This window comes from Heterocephalus glaber, unplaced genomic scaffold, assembly GCF_053883595.1.
Source record: "Heterocephalus glaber isolate CG9 unplaced genomic scaffold, H.glaber_assembly_v1.0 deba00001452, whole genome shotgun sequence".
In the NCBI taxonomy this organism is placed as follows: domain Eukaryota; kingdom Metazoa; phylum Chordata; class Mammalia; order Rodentia; family Bathyergidae; genus Heterocephalus; species Heterocephalus glaber.
The window spans coordinates 19,754,405-19,781,457 of record NW_028258302.1 but is presented as its reverse complement, the minus strand read 5'-3'; the positions used below and the strand labels follow the sequence as shown (position 1 = coordinate 19,781,457).

At 55.7% G+C, this 27,053-nt stretch overlaps 1 protein-coding gene across 20 annotated transcripts in view; it reads right to left on the bottom strand.

Annotated features, from left to right (window-relative positions):
* Positions 1-21,998, bottom strand: part of Rap1gap (RAP1 GTPase activating protein) — a 61,400-nt gene extending 39,402 nt beyond the window's left edge. For 5 of the 20 annotated variants that reach the window (XR_015452809.1, XM_087215646.1, XM_087215650.1 and 2 more), the window contains exon 1: positions 21,886-21,945. Coding sequence is in view for 3 of the 20 variants with exons in the window: in XM_087215644.1 (XP_087071770.1) it covers positions 5,254-5,289; positions 7,013-7,056 (80 nt within the window). In the remaining 17 variants the exon portion in view is untranslated. Of the gene's footprint in view, positions 1-5,253; positions 5,290-7,012; positions 7,138-7,355; positions 7,521-21,885 lie in introns of those variants that run through there. The other 15 variants (XR_015452811.1, XM_087215649.1, XM_087215642.1 and 12 more) reach the window with 10 other exon arrangements.
* Between the last annotated feature and the right edge of the window lie 5,055 nt (positions 21,999-27,053).

Sequence of the window (27,053 nt, the reverse complement as noted above, 5' to 3'; positions counted from 1 at the left end):
ACAGGGGCTGTGGCTTCAGGGCTGGCAACAGCCAGGCTAGACAGAGGATGAAGGCAAAAGGCAGCAGGAGCGATGCACAGCCTAGGAAAGGCGGGCCTGAGGAGACATGGTCTCCACTCTGGGCTCCTGAAAGGAAGGCCATGGGGCCAAGGGCATGGCGGTGGCCCTGAGGCTCAGGCCACTGGCTCTCGGAAGAAAGAGCACTGACACCCATCTGAGCTGCCCAGCACTGGCATGGGCTCCACTGGGGACAGTGAGCTCCTGCCACAAGGGAGTCAAGCAGCTGGGCTCAACTCAGCATGCTGGATGCCGAGAGATCTGTGAAGTCACTGAAAATGAAGAGGGGGCTTGGGATTTAGCTCAGTGGTTTCGTGCCTGCTGTGCAAACGCAAGGACCCAAGTTTGATCCCTGGTACCAAAAAAAAAAAGAAAAGAAAAGAAAATGAAGAAGTATTTTTCTTGGCTTCTTTTAAAGGGTCATGAACGAAAGAAGGGGTTCCTTTCTAAGTGGGAGGATGTAAGGGGTACCTCTTCATTTCCAAAGGCCTCTTCATCTCCAAAGATTCCAGGGTGTCCAAATTCTCTAAGATTTTATAAAGGCAGGAGTCAGTCTGAGACTCAGTGGTTCTACGTGTCAGTCACTGACATAGCTAAACTCCTATCCTACCTGCAAGACCCTGGCCAATTTGGTCCCCTTCCCACTCTCCAAATCTACCTCTTACTTCACTTGACTATAGTCTCTCACTACCCCCAATACACACTGAACTCATTCCTGCCTCAGGGCCTTTGTACCTGCTATTCCTGATCTGGCACTCCTATCCCACCCCCACTTCATCTTCTCATGGCTGGCTCCTCTCATTCAAGTTTGGTGCAAATACCCCTTCTAAGAAGCCTTTGATGACTCCCTCCTCCTGCAGCCACCCAGCACAAGGTGACAGGCAGGCTGGAGTGACTGCTTAGGTTCAAATGGAAGCTTTGCAAGAGACCCTGAGCTGGTCCTTAGGATTTCTGCCTCAGTTTCCTCAACTCTTACCCATGAATAACAATAGTACTAGCTTGGCAATGATGAAATTCATCCATGTGTGCAGAATGCTTTGGAACTCAGCCTGGCTCATGGTAAACCCTTGGGAAGGACCACTTCTTGGAAGCACATAGCCCTGCTTCAATACTCAGGCACCCACTCGAGTTGGGCTTCTTGCCTATTTACTGAGGGTGTATCTCCCAAATCCCCAGTTTACCAATAAGGAAACTGAGGCTCAGAAAGGCAAAGTACTTGCCAAAGCAAGATCCCTGGGGAGAGGGACTGGCCTGTCTCACTGACCACTGGCTCAGCAGTACTGAGAACTAAGCCTACATAGAGTAGGTGACACTCAACCACAGTCCCAGCCCCTCTCAGAGTGGCTGCTAGGCTGGGTAGGTCAGGGGGCTTGGGACCAGCATCCATGCCCCAGTCCCCAGTGGGACCATCTCATTCTGGCTGGGCTGGGGCAATAAGGCAGGTGCTGCCTTGGCATTTGCCTGGCAGGTTCCTGCCCAGAGGTAGTGGCAGGTGTGCACTCGAGAGGCAGCTGCTAGCTCCCTGGTCTGTGCTCTGCCAGCTGCCCGCTGGGGGCCTGCCCACCAGATGCATAATAGATGAGGAGACCCAGCGGGCCCTGCCTGCCTGGCATTTCAGAGCCTCTAATAAGGCCAGCCTCGTGCTTCCTGCAGCAGCACACAGGCCCCCAGGGCCTCTGCATGACCAGGAGAGCAGTCACCTGAGGACAGGGCCACCCACCTTAAGCCCACCACTCAGCTCAGCAGCTTCAGGACAGCAGCTTCAAAGGCTTGAGTGCAGGCTGCCCTTTGACAGTCTTGGTTTACCACTCACTAGCAGCATGGCCAGGGGCAGCCACCTCCCTGCTCTGGGCCTCAGTTTCCTCACCTGTAAAATGGGAAGGGGTAGAGATAGCCTCATTCTATAAGGCTGGTGTCAAGATGGAGAAACAGTTGCACTGACGCACCTGGCCCGGGGCCCAGGACATAGGACGTGTCCCATATAGGGGAGCAATTGGTACTAATACTGTCACAAGGGGATATCTCAGTGATCCCATGGGCAGGGCAGTGACTATGCCATTTTGGGGCATTCCAGGCCATATCACTTTCCTCTTCCCTTACCCATAACCAAAGCCTCCCCCATCTCTGGCCAAAGCACAATCATTGCAAGAGACAGATTCAAATCCAGCCCTTGACAGCTGGGTGATTTGGGGCCAGACCCTTCACTGGTTTTAGTTTTGATTTTGGCCTCCCAAGTGGGCACACTGGGCCAACCTGGAGGGCTGAGGTCATGGCCAACACCCTGCCCTTGCCAGGTCCTGTCTCCTCCTCCCAGGCACCCAGTTGGAAGGCCAAAGTCCGCTCTCCTCTTCCAAGAGGTGCTCTCAGGGATCCCTGCTCTGGGAAAGCCCAGCTTGCCACTCCCTCACCTCCCACCTCCGCCTCCAGATCCAGCCTAAAAGCCTGGCCCTCTCTCTGGACTTCGGGTCCTTAGGGCTACAGAACCAGAATTCCCCCCCAGCCCCCACCTCCCACAGGGCCGCCCTTCTATCCCCTGTGCTCTCCTGCTCTGAGCTCCCCTCTCCTGCAGTGCCTAGCTGAGGGGCGGGAGTGGGGGAACGCAGCCTCCATCACCTCTGGCCTCTCCCAAGTCTCACTGCTCCTGTGATCCAAGCCCCAACCTCTTAAGCTTTGTTTCAAAAGGCAGTGAGTGGGGTGACTCCCACCTCCTCCAGGAAGCTGTCCCAGACTACTGACAAAGTTTCGCTGCTCTGCTTTCTGAACACGTTCGATTCAATTCCACAGCCATGAAGCATTTACTGGGCTCTGCAAGAGCCATTTATCTGAGGGCAGAGAAAGGGAAGAGCATAGCCTGGCAGAGGGGACCTGTGCTGAGCATCATGAGGTCAAGCCCCAAGCAACCAGGCAGCCGTGCTTCTCGGAGCTGCCTCATGTCTTGAGGTGATACGAACACACCCAGTTCCTCTTAGTCACCTCCCTGAAGTCGCCAATGCACAAACAGTGGAGAGCATCAAGGGGGCTCAGAGAGGGGGAATGACCTGCCCAGGGTCATACAGCCAAAAAGTGACAGAGGCTGATTCAGTCCACACGGGTCAGACTCCCCAGGAGTGATCTCCGACACCAGCCTGGTGAGGGCATTCAAAGGTCTGGAACAGGGGATGTGGGCTCAGGGAGTAAGGGGCCAGGGAGTGGCAGGGCTTGCAGAAGTGGAGGGGTGTCCAGGGAGGAGGGCACATGAGTAAAAGCACAGTGGACCTACTGGCTGGGACCCCTCGGCCATTCAGGCACAGAGGAGTGAGCCCCCACTGGACAGGGAGGGGACGACAGGCCTTGAGTGCCAGGGAGACTGCCATTACTGGTCAAAATGGCCACCATTTACTGAGCAATAAATAGACCCAGGGCACAGGCTTAGGGCAGAACAATTGGCTTCTGGGTCAGAAAGGGAAGACCCTGGGCTAGCACTTTGGACAGCAACTGGGGAGGTGGGCTCAGAGCCAGGCATTGTGGGTAACAGGAGTGTCTAGAGGACTCCAGATTTTGATTTCATAGATGTCCACCCAGACCCAGAGAGGGAAAGGGACTTACCCAAAATCGCACAGCTGCTCAGTTACTATCAGCCCTTATCTCTAACTCTTGGTCCAGGGCTCCCAATTTTAGTATATAAGCTGCCCAAAGGAGTACTAGGGCTCTCCAGAGTGGACCTCTGGGTCACCTCTCCAACTCCAAGTCTTCCCTCAAGTGCAGCCCTTGTTCAGACCCTTCCTGTGGCCTGGAGGCCTTGGGATAAAATGAGGTGAGTCAGGCTGTGCACAGAGTCTAGAACATCAAGGTTCAAATCTCAGCCCTGTGCTGTGTGACCTTGGACGAGTGACTTTCCCAGTCTGTGCCTCATTACTGTGACCTGTAGTTGGAGAGAAGAGTCCTTGACTCAGAGGTGTGGTCGAGGCTATGTGTGAGGGCACATGCCAAACACCCAACAGTACCCAGCAGGTGGTGACCACTGTGGTTGTTGGTGATATTACTGAGGTCCTTATGGGAAAGGGCAGCGTCTTCCTCCTCTGTCTCTATCTTCCCCACTCTACCCCTGCTCCAGGCACAGTACACAGTCTTGTGTGCAAGAGAGACTCAGACTGACTGGGTGAGGTGGCTGCAGATACAGCTCAGAATGGGAGAGCAGCCTGCCCCAGGCTGCACAGGGAACATCAAAGGGAAATGAAAAGGCTCAGCCTGGACACCCCATGTGCTCCTGCCCTGGGTGTGGCTTCTCAGGGGCTCTGGTGGGGCTCTGGTGGCAGACAGGAGTCTTCCAGCAGCTGGGGGCACCACAGGGCCCACTGCCCCCAGGAAGCCCTCAGCAGGGCAGGAAGCAGGAGCTGGAGCCGCTGGGGGTCTCTCCAGCTGCAGGGGAAGTGGCAGCAGGAGCTGCCGGCCAGGCCTGCGTGACGCTTGTGCCAGGGAAGCAGGGCTGAGGTCGCCCCTGGCTCACTGCCTCTCGGTGTTGGGAAGCTGCAGACACTGATGCTCCCTCTCCCTCCTCCAAAGGGAGGGTGGATCAGACACAGGCTATGGAGGGGGTCTGAGGGTGGCCTATAGGTTTGGGGGTCAGGGAAAAGGCTACCCTGAGGTGGGAAGGACGTGGAAAGAGAAAAAGGAAGGAAACTTTTAAAGGCCAGTTTGTTTCCTTGATTTTTCAAACGAATACTCCATTAAACAAGCTTTTTTTTTTTTTTTTTTGTACTAGAGATTGGACCTAGGGCGTGCTGCACTACATCCCCATCCCTTTTTATTTTTTATTTTGAGATAACAACTCAGCTAAATTGCCTAGGCTGGCCTTAAACTTGCAATCCTCCTGCCTCAGCCTCTTGAGTAGGAGAAGCTGGGATTACAGCCTTGCACCACCACACCCAGCATTAAAGGGCATCTCAATCCACATTTCACAGATGAGAAAGCTGAGAACTGGAGATGTTAACAAATCACTGAGGGCCACACAGGCAGTGGTGGGGCTAAGTTCTGAACGTGATTTGTTTGGCTCCACGGCTGAGCTCCAGAAAGAACTGTGTGGGGGCTGAGGACAAGGTCCCCCACACCTGTACTCAGAGATGGGGATGGAAGGTTGGTGGATCTAGCTTGGCATTATAGGAGGTGGGAGCTGGTTGAAGGTGTCCCCAGACCCTCCTGAGCATCCCCAGTACTCACCACAGGCTCCGTCGAGGGGAGGAGGACCTGTCCACCCTGAAACAGAGCAAGGGGCAGTGGTAAGGGGATGCCCTCTCACCATCCTGGCCCTGACCTACCCTGCCCCTCAGAGGCCAAGCAGGTTCTGCAGTCACAGCTCCCTTGGCCACAGGGCCTTGTGTTGGGTGAGGGACAGGGGAAGATGTAGGGTCACAGAGTGAAGGTTAGGGGCCATGGGGGGTTAGTAGGGTAGGTCTGGGACAGGTGGAGCATGGCACTGTGACTCCCACAGACTGGGGTCAGTGGACTGGCCCAGGTGTGCTGGGTGTCTCCAGCTCGAGGCAGGCAGGTCACACTCGCTCCCACGCTCACAGCCACCCCAGTCCCAGCACTGGAGCTCACTCACAGGCGCCAGGGGGACAAATGCCTGGAAACTGGGAGACTCACAAGGAGCTCCCTGGCTACCCGACCCCAACACACAGGTCTCTGCCCCCAAGACCCTGGGGGTGCCCGACTGCGTTGCCACATACCTAAGCCCCCACCCCCAGGAGAGTGTGGACAGTGCCCCCCCCAGAGTCTCCCCCCCACTGCCCAAGGGCACCTTGAGGTTGGGTGGACTGGGGGACGCCACCCTCCTGCCCAGCAGGGGGCCAAGAGGTTGGGTGGCTGTTGGGACAACAAATAACCCTTGCCTTCTGCCCCTAGGCAAGAAGGGAATGAGGGAGCCAAACCCTGGGCCAGCTGGAGGGTGCCCCTGGGAGTAGGGCTGGGCGTCCCACGTCAGCTGAGGAGAAAGGTTAGCTCTGCAGGCAGGAAAGGGGCCAGAGAGGCCAGGCTCACCCAAGGGCACACAATAGACCTGGACCCCACTCTGGCTGCCCCTCGGTGTCAGCTGACAAGAAAGTGGGGCCTGGGCCAGGCTCCCCTCTCCACCTGATAGCCAAGTCCCCAGACAGGGAGGAAGCCCTTTTGTGTCCCACCCACTCGTCCCTCTCTGGGGTCCTGAGAGGCTGAGTGCCCTGTGTGTGGAGAGGCTCCTTGGATACAAGGCCCACAGCCCAGAGAGCACTGACTGCACCCCAGGGACACCCAGGTCCAAGACCCAAAGGCCCCACTCCCCAGCGCTGTCCCCTCTGCCCTCCGGGAGTCAGGGCCTGGCCAAAGTCACAAAGCCCTTGGTAGCCAGGGGGCCCCTGGACCCAGGCTGTGTGTCCCATCATCTTTCCAATTTGCCAAACCTCTCCTAGGGCAAGAATCCCCCATCCCACCTCTGCACCCCCTCAGCTGTTAGGAGGGACAGTGACACTAGGATGGGCCAGTTGCCACTCTGATTTCTCACTCGTCATGCCTCAGGGCCCAAGCAGCAAGCAGCTCACGCAGGAGGGGCTCCTGAGAGGATGTGGCCTGAGGTCAGGCGGCCTGGGTGCCCAGGGTGCAAGAGGGCACCCACCAGCCCCAGAGGCCAAGCAGGGCACCGGCAGCGCCTCACCTGACTGCTTCCGGGGTCCCACACACCCATCCATGCACTCACACGCACGTGCACACATACACGTACACACAAGCCGGGCTCCACAGGTCACGTGCATCGGCGGTCCTGCTTCTAGTCACGCGCCCACTAATCCCACCCTACACTGGATCCCCGCACGTGCACAGGGACACCCAAGCAGGACACACGGGACACGCGCAAACACACCCAGACCCGGCAACACACTCCCGGGTCCGACACTCCGCGCGAAGGCACACCCGGGAACCGCTAGCTCCAGGAGGACAGCGCACCTACCCGCCGTAGGCGCCGAAGGTGAAGCTGCGCCTCCGGCCGCTCATGGTGCCGCCGCCGCCGCCGGCCTGCCGGTCCGGCCCGCCCCGGGTCACCTCGGCAACGCGCCCCGCCCGCCGGCCGGGAAGTGGGCGCCCGCGGCCGCGCTCCAGCTGCCCCCAGCGCTGAAAGGGCCGCTTGTTCGCGCCGCCCTCGCCTGGACGGCAGGCGGGGCTAGCGGGGTCAACACCCTCTGTGCCCCAGGGAGCCACAGCCTCCTGAGATCCGAGCGGTCACCCAGAGGCAGGGAGCAGCGCGGGCCGGGTCATAGCGGTCTGCACCGTGCGCGAGACCCCGAAGTTCTCACCTGCGAAATGAGACTGCGCCTGCGACCTCCTCCAGCCCTGAAGATGAGGGGCAGAGTTAGGGCAGACGGGGACTGGCACACAGCAAACGCCCATTAAGGGCCAGCTCCAGGGCCCCATGCAGGGGCAACACGCTCTGCTCTTCAGCCCAGCGAATGCTCAAAGGGAAGAGAGAGGCTCCCTGGCCGCCTGTGCCAGCTCTCACCCCCATTCCCCTTCCCGGAAACGCCCCTCCCCTACTTCTCTGGTGAGAAGGCTGAGCAAAGGGGAAGGGTGCCGAAGTCCCAGCCACCGCTGCCCCCTGGACTGGGTATTGAACCCAGGGCCTCTGCACCGAGCTACATCCTCAGCCCTCTTTTATTTTTTGAGACAGTCTAAGTTGCTAAGTTGCCCAGGGTGGACTAGAACTTTCCATCCTCCTGCCTCAGCCTCCCAGAGTGCTGGATACCCGGTTCCCATCCACCTCTTGGAAATTCTTCCAGTTCAGGTTCCTTCACAGAGCCACCTTTTGAGGAGGAACTGGCTGAGTCCTGAAGCCAGTCACTCACTTTTTCAATAAACACTCTTAAGTCCCTCTTCTGCACACAGTTCACCCAGACACCAGATCCACTGCTCTGACCCACTTGGAGACGCGTCAGCCCACATGGGCACTGGTGCTGCCCCAGGACTCCACCCCACAGAGGGAGGGTTCAGTCCCCCATCTCTGCACTCAGGGGACCTGCCAGAGCCCTGAGGGTTCCCTCAGGCTTTTTGCTTAAAAGACCTGCAGGGACAGAGGCAGTGGAGGCTGAGGGAGAAAGAACTGAGGGGCAAGGATTCTTCCAAAGCCTCCCAGGAACTGGGCTTGGACTCGCTTAGCTCCACCTCTCCCTGGGAATGACTCCTGGGTGACAGGGATACACGTGCGCCTCAGGCTGGGGCCCCTTTGGGTGGTACTGTGGCTTCCCCCTTCCAGACCAGCAGTAACAAGACTTTCTGCTGGCAGTGACTTCTCTCTTGAGGGCCGCCCCAGGGCCCCCTGCTCCCACCACAGACCCTCCTCCTCTCTGCACTCCCTGTGGGCCAAGTAACCTCCGGAGCCAGAGGCAGCGTTCAGCACCCAGTGGGGCCAACACTAGTCCTCACCCTAGAGACCCGCCTGGCTCTGCTTTTGGCCCTCAGAGGCTCTGGCTTCCCCTAGGCAGGATACCTGCTCCTCACTGGGCTGTGGCCCCTGGGTGGACGGTCGCTGGGTGTGGGAGGCCCACTCTGCACAGGGAAGTCGGGGTTGGGGATGGTAAGGGGAGGCTCTGGGAGCTCCAGGCCACCTGAGGAGGAGGAAGTCCTTCCTACCTTTCTTCCTTCCCTTCCTCCCTGGGGGCAGGGTGCAAGAGAAACCAGGAACGAGGCCTGGCTGCATGGGGTGTGCACAGTCCTGCTGGGGCCCAGGACTCCAGCCCCTTCTGCCTGCTGCACCCTCTCGGCCTTGGAGCTCAGCCTTCCTAGTCCCATTTCAGGGTGAATGATTCCTGAGTGGGCTCAGCATGCCCAGTTGGCAGGGCAGCTAAGGAGCTTGCACTGTGCCAAGTTTCCCAGCCAGGCCTGGCCCCCAGGAGGCCCCACTGGTACTAGGACAGTGGGCCCTTGAGAAGGGCCATGGGAGCTGCAGGGTTCCCACCGAAGACAAAGAGCCCACTGTGGGCTCCAGCCTCCAGGCTCTGACCAGCTGCAGCTGCCTCCTTGGCAAGGGGTGGGGGTAGGGTGCTGGTGGGGGTCATGTTCTCTGGGCCAGAGATGCAGCAGGACACTCCCTGGCTGACTCCTGGTCCCTCACACAACAGCAGAATCCAAACACACCTACTCAACCTGCAAGATCATCCCTAGCTCTTCGGGGATGGCGTCTGGAGGCACTGAGTGGTGTAGCATTTGACATCTGCCATAAGCTTTCCTGAAATGCACCCTGGAACAAAACCAGGCTGTCCCAAATGCATGGTAATAGAGATATGTGCTTTTATAACAAGGAAGTGGGGCAGGCACCCAAGTCTGCACATGGTGTGTGTCCAGGCCAACTCCAAGGGGTTCAGGCGGTGAGACCTAAAGATCTTAGGAGACTGTCTAAAACAGAGAGAGATTCAGGCAAAGCCCGAGGTGGTTGCATTTGTGCTAAATATGTCCATGACTGGATGGAGCACGCTTTCCCTGAAAGTGTCAAAGACACAGGAAAGAGTCAGAAAGCTAAGTTTTTAAAAAATGAAGCCTTTTTTAAAATAATAAAAGACCAAAAATGAGAAGGAGGAGGCGGCAGAGAAGAATTATTTACACCCTGCTCCACACCATGTGGAGAGGGATGTGCTGCTATCCTCACCCCTGTGGTCCTTCCCAAGGTTCCCATCCCAGTGTTCCCACTTGTCATCTGTGGTCCTTAATCTTTCTGTGCCTCAGTTTCTTCACCTGAAGAGTGGGGTTGGTGATGCAAATATCAGTACCTACTTCAAAGGGTTTTGCCAAGGGTTAAACAAATTTTGAATTATAAAGCATTGAGAACAGTACCTGCCACTTAGCATGTGTTTTTTAAATAAAACCTTTGCTGCAGCACCATTTACGTTAGGCTGAACTCTATGAAACTGCCATTTCTGTCAGGCTAGCAAAGATTTACTAATTAGAATTGCTAAACACATTAAATGGCCATGCAGGGGGAAGTCGATTAATAAGTTATATCCCATTTACATCATGCAGAACCATAAAGCTGTTGGAAAGAATGGGGTGGATCTATATGTGAGCATGTGGAACAACCCGCAAGACAGGCAGGCAGACAGACAGACAGTCAAACACACACACGCACCCACATACACACACACACTCAGAGCAGCTAATAAGGGACTGGTCCTGGAGCAAGTTTTGATGCTCCCTAGCTTTGTGACCACAAACACATTAACTCTGCAAAGGCATTGCCTCCACCAGCCCATGGTGAGGTGACGGGAGCTCACTACTGTCCAGTCAGGCTGAGTGTATGCCCTGGAAGTCATTGCCATCTTTAGGGGCATGGTAGAGCCCTCTTCTTCCTTTCCCTCCAGCTTCTCACAGACCAGCTTGTCCTCTGGGGTCCAAGCCTTGCCTCTGGCAGGGATTCTCCCCTTCTAGGCCTCCTAGATTTGCACCCAAGTTATTCAAACACATGCCACAGTGTGAGAACAGGAGAGAAGTGAGCAGGGGCGGAGGGTTGCAGAGTTCCCTTTCCAAGTTCACCTTGAACTGAACTCTGGGAGTTCCACCCACGTGCCTCCAGCTTTCCCTTCCAAACCTCACCAGAGAAAAGTCAGGGCAGAGGGAGGGGCAGCCCCTGGGAAGAGCTCGGGCCTGGGCTGAAGATGGGGCTGGTGAGGCTGACTCTTGCCAGGGTCCCAGACAAGCTCCTCCCTCCTGAGTCATTCCCATTCAGGATATCTGCTTTGGGCCTTCTGAGCAGAAGACAGGGCTGTCCTGGGCTTCCTGCCCTGGTCCAGGCAGCCCCTGTGTGACTTTGTACTAATTGCTTTTCCTCTCTGGGCCTCAGTTTGCTCATCTGTTAAACACCCCCTCTCACTCTGCTGGGTTAAAGACATAACAATGGAAAAATGTGTTTGCCTTGAGAGAATTCCACAGGCTCATACAATTATCCTTACTTAGCCCATAGCTTTCCTCACCACACCAGACCCACCCAATCCCAGGGGCTGAAAACCCTAAGGTCCTGGAGAAATCTCTTGGCGGGGGTCCTCAGACCCTGGAAGAGGAGGGAGGAGTGGGTGTGGCTTGGCTCACATTCCCTCTGCAAGCAGCTGCCCAGTGACATACCAATCCAGCCACCCTCTTCCCTGGTTGAGAGCCCCTACCCCATTCCATGGGGTCCTGAGACCCCTGCAAATTCAAAGTGTCCCATCAGGGACTGGAACAATCTGGCCTGGCCAGAATAAATGTCCTCACTCAGGACTCCACCACTGAGCCTGTTTCTCTGGTCCCACATAGACCATGTGCCTCAAGAGTCTCTGGGAGCAAAGCCCTTCAAGAGACACAGACACATACATATGCCCTTCCTTCCTTCCTTCCTTCCATCCATCACTGAGCAACTCTTGCATGCCTGGCACTGCTTGCACTGGTAACAAAATAGGAACAAGACGCATGGTCTCACATCACCAACACACACTGCCCAGCTAGCTACTGTGAAGAAGTAGAGCAGGAGACAGGATGATCTTTGGGGATCAGAGAAGGGCAACTGTTGCATCCTCAAGGGAGTAAAGAGGGGAGGCAAAGGCCATCTTATACACCAGGGGCTGGGATCCAGCCAGTCTGCCCCTCCTGCTAAGGGCATGGCTCTCCTGGCCATTTTCAGGGATAGCTGGACAGAGTTGAGAAGGACAAAGCTGCGCTTGCTGCCCAGAGCTCACCCAGGGCGGCCAGGCTGGCTGAGCCCTGCATTAGGGCCAGGAAACCCAGGTATGGTCCCTGATTCTGCCAGCCACTTGCTGGGTTTCCTAGCACAAGCCTCTTCCCACTCTTGTGTCTGCTGGTCTATTTATAAGAAGACAGAGGGGCTCCCCCAGTTCCTTAAGATACCCCCTCCCACTCAGCCAGCCCTTCCTAGACTGACCCCCCTTCATCCCACAAAGCCCCTACTTTGGCAGAAGCTCTGTCCCCTAGAGGATGTTAGGGGAATACACAAGGGTGGTTTTCATCCTCAGCAATTACTCTGGGTCCCCACTGTCTTTTCTTTTTCCTTTTGCAATACTGGGAAATAAGCCCAGGGCCTTTGCACTGAGCGAAATCCCTAACCCTTTTTTTATTGCTAGCCCTTATTTTATTTTTAATTTTAAGACAGGGTCTTTCTAAGTCACTAAGTTGCCCAGGCTGGGGTTGAACTTGTGACCCTCCTGCCTCAGCCTCCCAGAGTGCTGGGATTACAGATGTGCACGACCATGCCGTTACCACTGTTATGTAAAGGGCCCGAGGTAGGCAAGATATCCATTCTGAGCTCGAGGTTAGGAACAGCCGTATGATTTTCTGTTCTTAAGTCTTAAGTGTTTTATACATAGGTGCAAGCATTTAGTTACTTCATTAACTCCAGTGGTGTGACCATGCCAGGTATTCATCTAGGCAAGTAGAGGGTTTTTTACTTTTCTTTAGGCAGTATATCATTGGTTTTTGAAATTAGGTATGTAGGTAGGCTTACCATGTAGGAATGTGGAAAATAAAAGATGTTTCTCAAAACATGTTCTAAAAAGAGCCTGGGAGTGCGCCGCGGTCCCTGGCGCCCTCAGCTGGTCATCGCAAGAATTGCAGGCCAGAGCCCGGTGAGCTCCAGGACCAGGGACAGCGCCCCAGACGCCTCTACCGCCAAGGGTGGGGACCCCAGTCTCCAGAGGAAGCGCCCGCGTGCCCAGCCGCGCCCTCGCATCCCTCTCTCTCCCTCCTCTGTGCGGAGGCGGCCCCAGAGCCCGTTCTCTCCCTCTCCCCGCGCCGCCCCCCGCGCCTCTCCAGGCCCACAATGGCACACCTGCGCTCCTTCCACAATGGCGGCACCTGCGCTGCCGCCCGCCGCCGTGTTCTCTCTGCCCGGCTCCCACTGCGCGGTCGCTCCTCGCTGGGCAGATCACAGAGCCGCACCCACGCCCCCTGGGACTTCTGTGATCTCTACAGCCCCATGAGGCAGATCTTGCTAGAGCAGTATGTCTGCCGTGACTGATGGGGAAACTGAGGCTAGCAAACAACATCTGTGGCTCCCCTGACGCTCAAGAACTCAGTCCCATCACGCACCACACACATTCCAGCTCTGGAACCACAGTAGCTACCAGCTTCCGAGGCCCTGTGCAGACATTTTCACTCAGATCTTATGTCCTCCCTGTAAATTAGGTTCCATCACCCCTCCCATTTCACAGATCTGGAAACCAGGGTCCCCGGGGGCTGCGTGGCTTGCTCAAGGGTCAGTGGGGGTAGAACTGGCTGCAAAGACCCTCTGAGGCCTTCACACTGCTCTGCGTCACTGCCAGGGACACTCCTGCCATGACACAAGCACTTCAAACCGCAGACACTGCTCTGCCTTGGCATCCTCAAAGGCCCCCATGTCTCTCTCAGAGGACACACAGTCTCCCCAGCCTCCCAAGCCTCAAAGGCACCACCCCCAGATGCACAGTAGGTGCCTAACAGACCCTTGCTACTTTGGAAAATGTTCTGCCTTCCAGGAACCAGTGCATATTCTCCGTGCATAACCACACAGCCTGGGCACAAAGGTGGGCAAAAAGCCAGACACAGAGCAGGGCAGAGTGAGCAGTGGGCAAGGGCACAGCCTTGAGAGCTGTGCAGAGCCAGGATCCAGTTCTTGCTGCTGGAAAATGGGGAAACACTAGCTCTGAGCTTGCAGGCTGATGGTGTTAACCGAGGTGATGCCCCCAGAGAGTTTAGCAGGGCACCTTGTGCCCACGAAGGGTTCACATGGTGCTGGCTATTAACACAGTGGCCACCAGGGTCCTCTTTGAGATGAAGAAGGCCTGGGAGCCCTGCTGAGTCATGCCCCCGTTTCTCCTGGGGGTAAATCAGGTCCATGTGAGCACACAGGAGGGCAGGGCTGGGCTGAAGATAGGAAGGAGAGGCAGCAGCAGGGCATCTGGAGAGCCCCTGCCCACCGCCTCATCTCTGCCCCTCAACACCCATGGTCCATTCATTATTATGAGCACTCAGTAAATGTCTAGTGAGTGAATGAATGGTATGCTACATCAGCTATGGACAAAAAGAAAGACAAATTCATTTTGTTCCTGTTACAACACACAGGGCCTGGCATTAGCATGGGTTTGGAATCTGATGGATCTGTGTTGAATCCCTGCTCTGACACCTCCTGGCTGATGACTTGGGGATCTTTTCTTCCTTTCCATTTGTTCGTTTGGGGGACAGGGTCTTGCTATGTAGTCCAGGTTAGTCTTGAACTCACTGTGGAGCCCAGGCTGGCCTCAAACTCATGCTGATCCTCCTGTCTCAACCTCCTGAGTGCTGGGATTACAGGTGTGCGCCACCACGCCTGGCTGGGCCACTCTCATAACCTCTCAAAGCCTCGGGAAAAGGGATGATAATGATAATAACTGCACTTGCCTCTACAGGGTTGTTTCTAGGATTCAGGGTGAAGTGCTCTTCCCTGACACAGTAGGCACCAATAAATGGAGACGGTCTTTAATACTCTTACTTTGGCACCATGTGCTGGTACAGCCACAAACTGAGTCAAGCAAGCCCTAAGCTCCAGTGTGATTGTTGGCAGGTCCCTGCTTCTCTGGGGGCCCCATCCCCTTCTCTCCTGGGGCTCTGCTCACTCCAATTCTCGGGAGCAGCCAGTCTTCATGGGCACGGCAGGCAGAGAAGCCTTCTGGGAAGGCCAGGGCCTGGCCCTTAAGCCCCCAGAGCCCTTCTCCTGGCCTATCCTGGGGCCCAGCACCCCAGGCTGGGATGGGGGAAGGGGATGAACAGAGATTTGGCAGAGGCTCCTGCTGACCCTGACTTCTCCCCCTCCATGTGAACTCCCAGCTCAGAAACCTGAGAATCCTCAGCATCAGAGCTGGAGAGGAGCCCGAGGAGATCAGCTGGTCCAACCCCCTCATTTTACATATACTAATTATTATGATTATGCCCCTTGGTAGCAACTCCCACAGGGCTTTCACATCTGGGCTGCCTCTGCATGCTAGAGCCCTTGGGGCTGGCAGGACTGCTTGGTGGTTGTAAACTCTCCCCATTCTGCAGCTGAGGAAACCAAAAGTTCAGACAGGGTCCTTGAGGCAGGCAGCTGACCTTGATGCCAGGCCCCAAACCTAAGTCCCTTCCCTGAGGCCCACTGCACCACCCTAAACCCCAACTGATGTGGCCACAGAGCTGCACAGTGCACCAGGTGGGGCCATCTCCGAGAGGGCCGAGTGAGGACAGGCAAGTAACAGGTGAGGTTCTGGGATGCCCCATGATGCCCGTCTTCCTCCCTGTCGTGGGGACACAGCCCCACTCCTCCATACTGGCACTGACAGGGTGATGGCAGAGCTGATGGCAGGGCCTCAGACTCCCTGGGGCAGCCCATCCCCCTGTGACCATGCCCAGAACTGCTCCTGCTCCCTGGGGTCTCTCTGCATGGCGCCCTCCCTCTCCACCTCATTGTGCATGCCGCACACCAACGCAGCTAAAAGTGGAGCCACAGCCTTCATTCAGTCTCTGCCCCAGCCCCTCGCCAGCTGGGTGACCTTGGGCAGGCTGTGTAACCTCTCTGAGCCTCTCACAGTTGCTAATAAAGAGTCACTCTGTGGAGTAAATGAGATGGGTCCATAACAAGTGCTTACACAGGGCCCAGAACACTAAGGTCCCAGCTGCATCCTACCACCCTGGCCCCATAGTATTCTCTCCCCACTAACTTCCCCAGCCAGCTGTGCAGTTTCCACCCTGGTGACACGGGGCAGGCCTGACAGAGCAAGGGCAGGTCAGGCCCCAGATGTCTCTGGCCTTCAGAGGACCACAGAGGCCTACAGCTCTCCAGCCAGGGGGCTGTGCCCTGGGACAGGTGAGGTCTCTGTCCTAGGGGCTCTGCCAGCCTTGCTCTGTGGCACCTTGGCCTGATACCTGGGCTGGCACAAGAGTTTGGTGGGGGAAGGTGACCATCACACTGCCCACTTTGAGAATGGAGAAGTCCTCAAGGTCACCCTCCCTCAGTCACTTCCACCCCAACCTTGGAGCCCTGACTCAAGAAGGGGGCCATGGGGAGGGATTTTCTCCATCTGGGAGGGGGCAACTTTCCCTCCCAGACCTGGACAGACAGCTGGGGCCCCTTCCTCCACTCCCCTAGCAGCCTTCTGGGCAAGCATGGGGATCCAGTGGCCTCTCAGGTGGCTTAGGAGCCTGATCCTCGCTCACTTTCCCCCAGAATCTTGCGAGCAGCCCAAATTCTCAGGGGAGCCTAGGGAACAGGCAGCTGCAAGAAACACCTCAATTCCCCCAGAAGGTAGCACACCTGGGGCTCACACAACACAGCCACGAGCTCTGGCTCGGGGGAGCTGTGCTGTAAAAGGGGCAGCTGCACCCATCCATGCCACAGAGGGACAGGGAGGCTCAGGGGCTAGGCCATGGCCTGAAGCTGGTGGGACATGAGGTCCTGCCTTCCTGTACAGGTGGCAGCCTGGCTCCGCCCACTCACAGTGACCTGGTTCCCAAATGGTTGGTGCCTGGGTACTCAAGCAGGCCCCGGGGATAGGAGATGCCAGAGCCTCTGCTTTGCACACAGAGATGAGGATCAGGGAGACAGGCGCCGGGCCACCCTTACCCAGAGGAGCAGGGCAGAGAACTGTGCCAGGCTGCTCCTTGTCCTGGCTAGTGGGCCTGGTCAGAGACCCTCAGGTCTGCCACAGAAGCCTCAGCTGGCTCCTCTGATGGGCCCTCCAGCGACTTTGGGGGAAATGCAAACTCCTCAGCCTGGCATCAGGGCCCTCAATGAACTGATTCAACTCGTCCCTACCCCCACCTTTCACTGAAACCAAACCAAGTCCTGTCCACCACCTCGCAGCCTCTGCCCACACTGCAGTAGTCACACCACCAGGAACGCCTTTACTCCTCACTGTGCAACTCATGGTTCCACTAGTGACCACACTGCCATGAACTGAACACCTACTATGCACCAGGCAGACTTCTCAAGGGAGAAAACTGCCCCACAGCCAATTGCCTTGGTAATGGAAAAAATTCCCACTACCTCAAAACATTGTAGAAAAGGCTTATTTTTTCTTACTGTAAAGAAAATTTTGAGGTCTTTAAAAAAGATTTTTTTCCCAGATTGTTCTGGTGTTTGTTTTTACTTCTGTGCATTTCTGTGTTTTCCTCTGAGTGCAGCTCTGTGTTTTTCAAAGCAGCTCCCAGCCATGATGTCTGATCCTCAACAACAACGCTTCCAGGGAAGCAAGCAAACAGGAGCTCATCCCCACTGTTCTGTGCACAAGGGCATGGGGCACAGAGAGGGTGAATGACTTGTATGAAGCCACACAGCAGTCTGGATTCAGATTTCTGATGGCTCCCAGCCCATGTCCCTTAAGACCAGACACCTGTGACTCAGGCTGAGGCAGGAGGACTACAAGTTCGAGGACAGCCTAGGCAAATTAGCAAGACATTGTGTCAAAATAAAATTAAAGAGCTAGGAATGTAGCTCAGCACTAGAGAGCTTTGCTTAGCATGCACAAAGTCCTAGGTTCAATTCCTGGTACCACAACAAAGAAAAAAAGAAAAAGGACCCAGACAGATACCTATGATGAGCAGGGCACTGCTGTAGGTATTGTCTACATTATTCTCCCACCCTGCCCCAGTGCTGGGGATTGAAATACCCAGGGCCTCGCAGATACTAAGCAAGGGCTCTACTGCTAGGCCACACTTCCAGCCCTACATCAGTCTTCCTAATCCTCTAAACAAATCTATCCAGAGCTAGACATGGTGGTGCACCCCTGAAATCCCAGCACTCTGGAGGGCTGAGGCAGGAGAATCACAAGTTCAACCCCAGCCTGGGCAACTTAGTGACTTAGAGAGACCCTGCCTCGAAATACATTTTTAAAAATTGTAAAGGGCTGACCATGTAGCTCAGTGTGAAGGCCCTGGGTTCAATCCCCAGTATAAAAACAAAAACAAAAATCCAACCCATGGGGTAGGTAATGTGATCCTCACTTTGTAGATAAAGAAACAGGCTCAGGGACACAGAGTAACCTGTCCCAAGTTATACACTCAGTCAGGGGCAAAAGAGAAATTGAACTCAGGTCTGCTCCCTCCAGTAGAGAACACAGTGGAGGGCAGCCTCACCTTGGCAGAGGTATAGTATTTACTAGCAGAACAGGAGAGTCACCAGTCCTCTCTCGGCCTCATCTCCTCATCTGAGACACAGCTACAGTAACACGTCCCACACTGTGGTGGCAGGGGAAGAAGGATGCTGCTCCTAGCAATCTCTGTACCCACTGCCTGTCAGTCTCGGGACACACGATGTGCTCTTGACATGCTCAGTGAGTACGCAGCCAAGGTTGCTGGCACTGTCGGCCTACAGCAGGGAGACTGTAGGTTTTGTTTCCTTTCTTCCCATTGGGTCCCCCTGTTTTGAGGTGTCTCCCCACCAGCACCCTTCTGCTTTTCCCTTCCTTCTCTCTGAGTCACTGTTTGCAAGTGCCAGTCTTTAGCCCTAAAAATAGAGTACATTTGGAGGGATAAAAACCGCCCACGGTCTTGGGAGGCTGAGGCAGGAGGATCACCACAAGCTCAAGGCCAGCCTGGGCTACACAGTGAGCTCAAAGCCAGCCTGAACTACATAGCAAAACCCTGTTTCAAAAAACCAAAACACCTACAGATGAAAATTATAACTGCAGCCACTGCCCTCTGGTCACCCTCTTCCTAGGTCTGACCCAGAGTGGCCACTCCAGGAAGTCCCAGGCTGGGCAATCCCTGCTTGGCCTCATGTGGACTAGAGTTTCCAGGCTGTAGGAATCCTCAGCAGGGACCCCTCAGGCCCCACACTGCTCAGTTGGGCCAAGCTTCCTTTCCCTATTGGCACAGGGCCACCACCTTACACTGATTTTTCCTCACTCTCACTGGGCTAAGCTGTCTCCCAGAGCTGGAGCTGGGCCCAGAGAGGGAAAATGATTTGCCTGGGCCACACAGCCAGAAAGACTGGCCAACCTGGGGTGAGGGTGCACCGGAGCAGGTGGAAGCCAGAAGCTGGAGCCCCTCTCTGCCCCCAACTTAGTATCAGTCTGCTCTGCAGCCTCGTTGAAGCCCACAGAAGTATTTCAGGGCTGCTATTTCCCAGTGGTACCAATCTCTGAGAGGCACAGCCAGGGTGCCAGGGTCCAGCCTGGCAGACATTCTGCCACATAAGGAGGTGAGCAGACAACTCCAAGGGATGCCCTCCATTCACAGCAGCTGGTCCCAGCCTTGCTGGGAAGGCAGAGCAGAAACTAGGGCTTGGCCTGGCATCTGGCAAAAGCAGCAAAGGAAAGAGAACCCAGAAGCCTGTGCTGGGGCAGGACCTGTGGGGTGGCACCTGCAAGGGCAGCCAGGAGAGATTCTATGACCACCCCACAGTGGGGGGGGGGTCTCCTAAGGGAGAAGCACCAGGAGCTTCCCAGTGATCTACAGTCAGCCACACTGAGGTCACACGAAGGGGGAAGGCAGGGCTTTGCTGAGGGTGTCTGAGGCCTCTGCCACACCCTGGGATGAAGAGGCACTAGCATCCCACACGCAGGAAGCTGAGATAGTGAACGTGAGACCTGCACATGCAGGAGGCCATGGAGCCAGATTCTGGCCCAACAAGGGCTTCCGAGGGACTTGTCCTTCTGCTCACACCACCTATCTCTGTGTCCACAGGGGCCTACATTGGGCAGAGTCAGGCCAGTGTCTTGGCTTGTGTGTGTCGTGTGTCGCATGTGGGTCTCAGGGTACTTGTGAGTCAAGCCATGTTTGCATCTTTGTCTGGCTGTGCATGGGTCTTGGCTGTCTGTGCAGTGTGTTGGCTGCTCGTAACCTGACAGGCAGGACAAAGGCTCTGCAGACACAGGTGGCAGGGAAGACAGAGCTGCCTCAGGAGTCCCTGAAGGGCTTCTCAGCCCTGAACTTGACAGCAGGGCACAGGGAGGAGGAGGAGGCGGGCAGGGTCTCAGGGCTCCCTCTCCCCATGCCTGTAGACCCTCCTGAGGGACCTGAAGCCCAACCAGCAGAGTCCCCACCACCAAGATAAAAAGGAGACCTGTGCTCTCTAAGAGGCCTGAGGAAGAATCCTACTGTGACCCAGGACAGAGGTCTTCTGAGATCCCTGCCAGGTGGACTCCTTGGTGAGGGAAGGAGAAGGCTTTGGCCAAGAAAGGCAGTGAGCTGGGAAGGATCCAGGTTGGGGACACAGCACAACCATGTAAAGGGACAGCAAAGCGTCCAGACTCTGGACCTTCCACCAAGCCCTCCCACCTCTCCACCTCATCCAGAGGCCCCTACCCCCACCCACATCCACACACACAGTCAGCAAAAGTGAACAGGTCACTATGACACCCACGTGGTCACTGACCTCTCCTTCACCCTACAAGATCTCCAGTCCCAACCAGAACTGGGGTTCTAGCATGGACAGAAGGCAACTCAGTGACCTAGGCCAGTTTACTTAGCCTCTCTGAGCCAGTTTCCTGGTCTATGCAATGGAGACCGCAGTGCTTGTCTCACAGTGTTGCTGTGGAGGGGAAGGTGCTCAAGCTGCCTGAGGAGTAATGATTACCCTGAGGGGTAATGATAACCCTTTCCAAGGCCTAAGGCATGCCCACCCCTTGCCCAGACCCTGAAACTGTGTGTGGGGTCTAAGCCAGCCAGAGGTCCTGCAGGAGGAGAGGAAACTCTGGGGCCAGCAGGGCCTGACCACCACCTCGCCCACTCAGCTGCTGCCCTGAGTCCTGTGCCAGCCTAGACATCTTCCAGTGGCACCTGTGGCTCAAGTTCTTTTGCACTAACTAGAAGACCTTGGGCCACCACTGCTGCAGTTTCTCCCCCAAGGGACTCTCAGGAAGCTGGGGTCACTGCCCTGTGCTTGGGGATCAGGAGCAGGGAACCCAGCCGCCTTCAGGGAGGAGGTTTTACCACCTCACCTGCCTCCTCTCTCTGCCTCTCTCTCCTGCTTCCAACCTGGCCTGTTTCTCTCTGTGCCATCCTGATGGCCATCAGGCCTCCAGCCCTCTGACTTTGCCCAGAAGAGGAGTAAAGGGCAGGGACAGATGCCAATGTGCCACGTGAGAGGTGGGTGTCCTTTCTGAATCCACCCTCAGTCCTGCGTTATGATCCCAACAAGGACGCAGGGGTCAAGCACTGGGTTCAAACTACTACGGGTGAAGGTGGGTGCGCTCACCTCCTGAGCTCGGGTCTGTTTTGGGGTGTGTGTACACAAGGCTTCCCCCCCGGACCCCCGGGCCTGGAGGTTGGCACCAGAGCGTCTGCCGAGCACGGAGACCAACCTGTGAATTCCCACGGAGCCCTCAGATCTTGGAGCCAAGGGAGGAGACGAGGGGGCGCCCGACCCTGTGACGTGTGTGCCCTGCTCCTTGGAGGGTCAGGGACGCTCTGCCGCTGGGGATACAAGGACCTCCTGGCTCAGGGTTGTTGGACCCTGACTCCCACTTCCTTAGCTGAGGACCCAGGCGCCTCCCTCCAGAGGTTGCTAGGGCCGGGGGCCCCTTCCTGGGGTGTAGGAAAAGCGCCCACTTCTCCACAGACCCTCCTGGAAACCCAAGACGCCCTTTCTCTAACGTAAGCAGAAAACCAGATTCTGCACCCACCCAGGGGGTGGGACCCGAGACCCCAGCTGGGCCCGGACGCCCCCCCACCACCACCACCACCAAGCAGGATCTCCGCAGCGCAGCCCAGGCCTCCCCCTCCGCTGCGGCCGCGGTTGAGCCGGCTGCGCCCCTCCGACGCGAGTCCCCGCTTCGCCCCTCCCGCTCAGCCGCCCGTGCCGGGTCCCGGCTGCCGGCCGAGAGCAGCCGGGGACAACGCCAGCCCCTCCTCCAGCGGCGCACTCACCCGCGGGCCTGGGCCGGGGTTCCTGGGCTCGGCACTCCGGTGCCCGCGGCGGCCGCTGCAGCTCTGCCGGGACGCAGTCGGCGCTCGCTGCCGCCGCCGCCGCAGTTCGGGGAGGGGGACGTCACGTGACCCCGAGCGCTGCCTCCCCGCGCCGCTCCCCCTCACTGCGGAGCAGGCCGCGGGCCGGGAGCGCAAGAAGGCCTCCACCCTGCGGCGCGCCCCTTCTTACAGGTGGGAAAACTGAGGACCAGAGCGGCAGGAAGTAGCTCGGGTTTACAGCTAAACAGCGGCAGGGCCTGAACGATCTAGTTAACAGCCCAAGAGCCGACGGGAGGAGAGACAACTTCTGGGGCAAGTGGAGGTGACGGGAGAGGTGGAGGATACGCCTAGGTGCCCACTGGCTCCCTTGCCTGACGGGGCGAGGAGGAAGGGAGAAGCGTCCGGGTGTAGCTGGGAGGGGAGGGTCAGCAGGCCGCAAGCCCCGGGGCCTGACCCTTGCCAGCTCTCCTCCTCCTTCGGGGACTGGGGACTCGTCTCCGCCCCAGCTGAGCCTGGGAGGGCAGCCGCAGGCCACGCTCTGATGGTGACCTGAAGCGAATGCAGCGGGAGGAAGGTGGGGTCAGGACGAGAGGCGAACCCCGGCAGGAAGGACTTCAGCGATCAAACAGACTGACCTCTGAGGGCGAGGGGCGGGAAGAGACCTGCCCAAGGTCAGGCAGCAAGTGAACAGCCGCGCGGATACCTTTCTGCTCCCCTTTCTGTTTTCCTGAGATCCCGTCGGAGGGACAACGCTAGAGAGGCAGCGGTCTGCAAGGATGCGGCCATGCGAACAGTGGGTGAGGGTATGGCCAGCAGTCCCAACATCATGGCCAAGTCACAGAACATTAATGTTAGAGATCTGAGATTTCTAGATTTCACCTCATTGTTCTGATAATTTGGGAAACTGATGCTGCAAAAGGGGTGGGGACAAACTTGTGTTTTACTGAGCACATGGAATTCGTGGTCAAGCCGATCTGGTGCTCCAAGTTCACAGAACTTAAAAGGGTAAAAGGAATCGTCATGTATTCAGTGTACTTACTGAGCACTTGAGTGTATGTTTAACAATGAGTGTCAGTCCCACGCCAGTCTATTTTCCTAACCCCAGAGACCGCATTTCATTAAGGCAAAGATCTAAAGTCTTCAGCAACCCTTACATCAGCTTCTGTAGGATCTGAGGCATGCAGGCCCCTGAGCCCAGTCCCACAGGAGCTGGGGACCAGGGCCACGATTCTTAGCTAAGACTCTCAGCAAGGGAGAAGAGAATAGAGAAAGGGTGAGTGACCAGAAATGCCTCATCCCACCCACCCACAATCTGGAAAAGGCTGAGGGGAAGCAGAGATGAAGCACTCACTCCTGCTTCTCCTGTGTGAGGTTCTTCCTTGGTTATGCTCCCCAGCTCCAAGTGGGAAAGAGGCCAGAGCTTAGGGGATCTCACACTTCTAAGAACACAAGAGAATCCAGGTGTGGGGGCACATAACTGTAATCTCAGCACTAGAGAGGCTGAAGCAGGAGGATCACTTCAAGTTTGAAGCCAGTCTGGGCTACGTAGCAATTCAAGGCCATCCTGATATACATGGTGAGACCTTGTTTCAAAACGGAACAAAACAGGGGCTGGGGATTTAGCTCAATGGAGCTGTGCTTGCCTCACAAGCATAAGGTCCTGAGTTCAATTCCCCGGTGTGTGGGTGAGATGACGGACACACCCTACAGGATGAGGACTCCAGTTCAGAGGGTCTGGGCCTGAGTTCCTGCATCTGCTGCAGTACAGCTTTGCAGTGTTGTTGGTGCTACCAGGCCAGGATGGCTGTGTGTGTGTGTGTGTGTGTGTGTGTGTGTGTGTGTGTGTGTGTGATGGTGGTGGTATAGGGGATTGTAGGGCCTCACACGTGCTAGAGAAGTGCTCTACCACTGAACTACATCCCCAACCCTGGATGCCATTTTGAGCTGAGCCAGTTTCCATGGCAGGAGGACGAAGACTCTGGAGACAGACTCCTGGAGCATCACCCTGGAGACCTTGCCTCCCTGTCTAGGGAGGTACTGGGACAATAGGATTAATTCAAAGCTGTAGAAAGAGGAGAGAAATTGAGTAAAGTTGGTCACAGCCCTTCTGGGGATGCTGGGGAAGGGACTATGGGGATGCTGGTGTAGAAACTGTTCCTGACACACGTTTTGCAAAGCACCAGGCCTAGAAATCCTTCATGAAATAAATCCTTCTTGGGAAATGAGCACTGCAGACCTTGGTGAGGAGTGTGCAGTGGGCTGGCCTCACCTGTTTCAGAAGCCCATGCTCCAGGAAGCTAAGCACCATCTCAACCCATCCTTTGGCTTTTTGTACACTGAGCTGGATTGAGCCTTCAATTCATTTCCGAGCACAACCCAGTGCCTCTTCCGGCTTCCCTAACTCCTTTCCCCAAATAGGCTTCCTCCGTGCCACAAGACAAAGACCATTAGCTTCCCGAGTCTGACACAGCAGGCCTGGCTGCTGGTCCACTCCAGGTGTCCCACCTGAGCCAGAAGGAAGGGGCAGAGGAAGTGTGGTGTGGAAATACACCAAGCCAAGGGGTTCAGCTGTGTGGCCTCCTCCAAGGTCCTTACCCTGGCAGGGTCTGAACTCACAGACTCAGGTCCCCAAGCCTAACAACATGGGGAAGGGGCACTGAGTGTCCAGTGCTGCCTGAGTGGACAAAAAAATGCAGCCTCTTCTGTGCCAGCTCCTGTTTTTTTCTTTATAACCAAGAAGCTTTTCAATCACAGCATTTTCCCCTTTACAGAAAAGCTCCTCAACAAGAGGCTCATAATCTCGGGTGTGTCCTATGGGGCACCATTCTGAGACTGTCAGGGCCTCTGGGGAGGAGGCAACATGTGCTGTAGGGGGCTGGGCACAGGGCCTGGCACAGTAGGAAGAATGGACAAAGGCCCTGGAGCTTTGCTTTCTCTGTCCTATTTCAATCCAAACCACTCAGGACTGACCACTCACGCATGGTTGCCTCTGGGCACAAACTTTCTCTTTCTCAAACATTTAATACACTGTGACCCAGCCACCAACCCTGCCTTCCCAATTGCTGGGAAATGAAAGCTGGCTTCAAAAATTCTGACATCCAAGGAGACTGGAGAATGAAAATGTGTGCAGCACAACAGTGAACTCTGAATGATGCCCAAGGCTGTTGGGAGCAGGAGAGTCCTGAAATGGGAATGATGCCCCTTGGAAATAACTCCCCTACCTCTGCCTCCCCCACCCTCCAAGCAGAAGGGCCAGAGATTGCCCACCAGAACCCACATCTGGGGAAAACCCACATGCTGTGAGTCCACCAGTTGTATGTGCTGTCCACAGGGAACCAGAAAAGGTTGAAAGGTTAGATGAGAGGGTGGGCTGCAGCAGGCATGACCAGGAGAGCAGTTCCACTGCAGACAGAGAAGGTAAAATGAATGGCAGTCGGCCCCAGGGCACAGCTGTCAGAGGATCGCAGACTGGGAAGGAGGCTGCCAAGCTGGTGATGTAGACAGGGCAGAAATGATGTGACTGTGGGCAACCTACTCTTGGGCTACAGAGGTTTTTGGGTCATGGATGTTAAGTATAGGAAGTACCTGTTTTGAGGACAAAGAAATGCCAAAAAGTGGGAACAGCTCTGGTCATACCCTAGGAAGAGCTGTTTGGGGGTCTTGCTACCACAAAGGAACTTCTAGGACCCTGAAGTGCGCATTCATTTCCCCCACAGATCACACCATGTGTTCACAGCAGGGCAAAGCCCTGCTCTCGGTGAGTTAGATCAATCTTGCACTACCTAGGCTGATTGGTTTTCTGGGATGGGGAGTTTTGGGGATAGACATAAAATCTAGTCCAGGGGGCCGGAGATTTAGCTCAGTGGCACTGTGCCTGCCTTGAAAGTGCAAGGTCCTGAGTTTGATCCCTGGTACCAAAACAAAATCCAGTCCAGCACTAACTCTGGTTCCCAGTTCAAAAAATAAGCTGTAAGTCTTTGTTTCAAGATTCTAGATACTCTAGCATGACTTGGTGCCTCTTTTATCCGGAGAACCAGTGACATGCTGTGGATATCTGAGCCGATGCTACAAAAACTCCAGACATCAACCAGCGGCAACTCATAGATTGAAACAAGTCTTCAGAGGCAGAGGCAATTCTGTTTGGCGACTTGCCAAATTCTCTCCCTGGAGGATCCTCAGGGGAGTGGGTTAGTGTGGGAGTAGCAGCTCTGAAGCCACCAGGTCTCTGTCTCCTTCCATGGAGTTTGACAACTTGTGTACATCTAACTTATCTCAGCTGAAAGGGGAACAGACTTGTCCAGGATCATAAAACTAGCTGGTTGCTAGTTGCAGTTTGGTGTTCCCTTGGTTACAAATCACCAGACAGCAAGTAGGGTGTGGAGGAAACATCAGATATGCCAGTCGGCACTGGTCCAAACCAGGCAGTGGCTGCCTAGGCCTTTGGCTTCTCTCGATGTTCCCCACTTCCTGTGGCCCAGGGCCTGGTGGGCCTGGCAGCAATAATGCAGATCTGGAATCCAGGAAGCCATTCCAGCTGCTGTTACAGACTGGCTCCCTCCCTGTCCCAGAGCAATTTCACTTCAAAGACCCTGACCTGCAATTCGTAGCTAAGCCTTGAAGTTACAAGGGCTTTCTTCCCTCTTCTTTTGAGCATGTTGAGGGGTGGGGAACAGATGTTCTCTATTCAAGATCAATACAGCAATTGTGTTGGAAGCTTCAGGCTGTCTCCAAACAGCATGCAGACAGCTCATGAAGGAGAGCTGAGGACTCACCATATGAGGACCAACAGGCCAAGGGCTTGTGGGATGGAGGCTGCTGAGCAGCAGTGCTTGTGCAATGGCCTTGATCTTACCTCTGCTGGTAGGACATGGCAAAAGCCAGGTCTGGCAGAGTTGGCATGGGTCCCTGTGTTGCCTTGAAGAGGTTATACAATTTTTGGCAACCTCCTTCTTCCTAAAGTATAGCAACACTCAAAAATGATACTTCAACCTTACCATATATTGTGCGGTATGGTTAGCAGTGTGCTGGATTAATTTGAGACAACTGGTTCTGGGGGTTTATTTGATGAGGGAGGGGAAACCACAGGAAATACCTGTTTTGTGTCCTCTGTTGACCAACATTCTTCACTA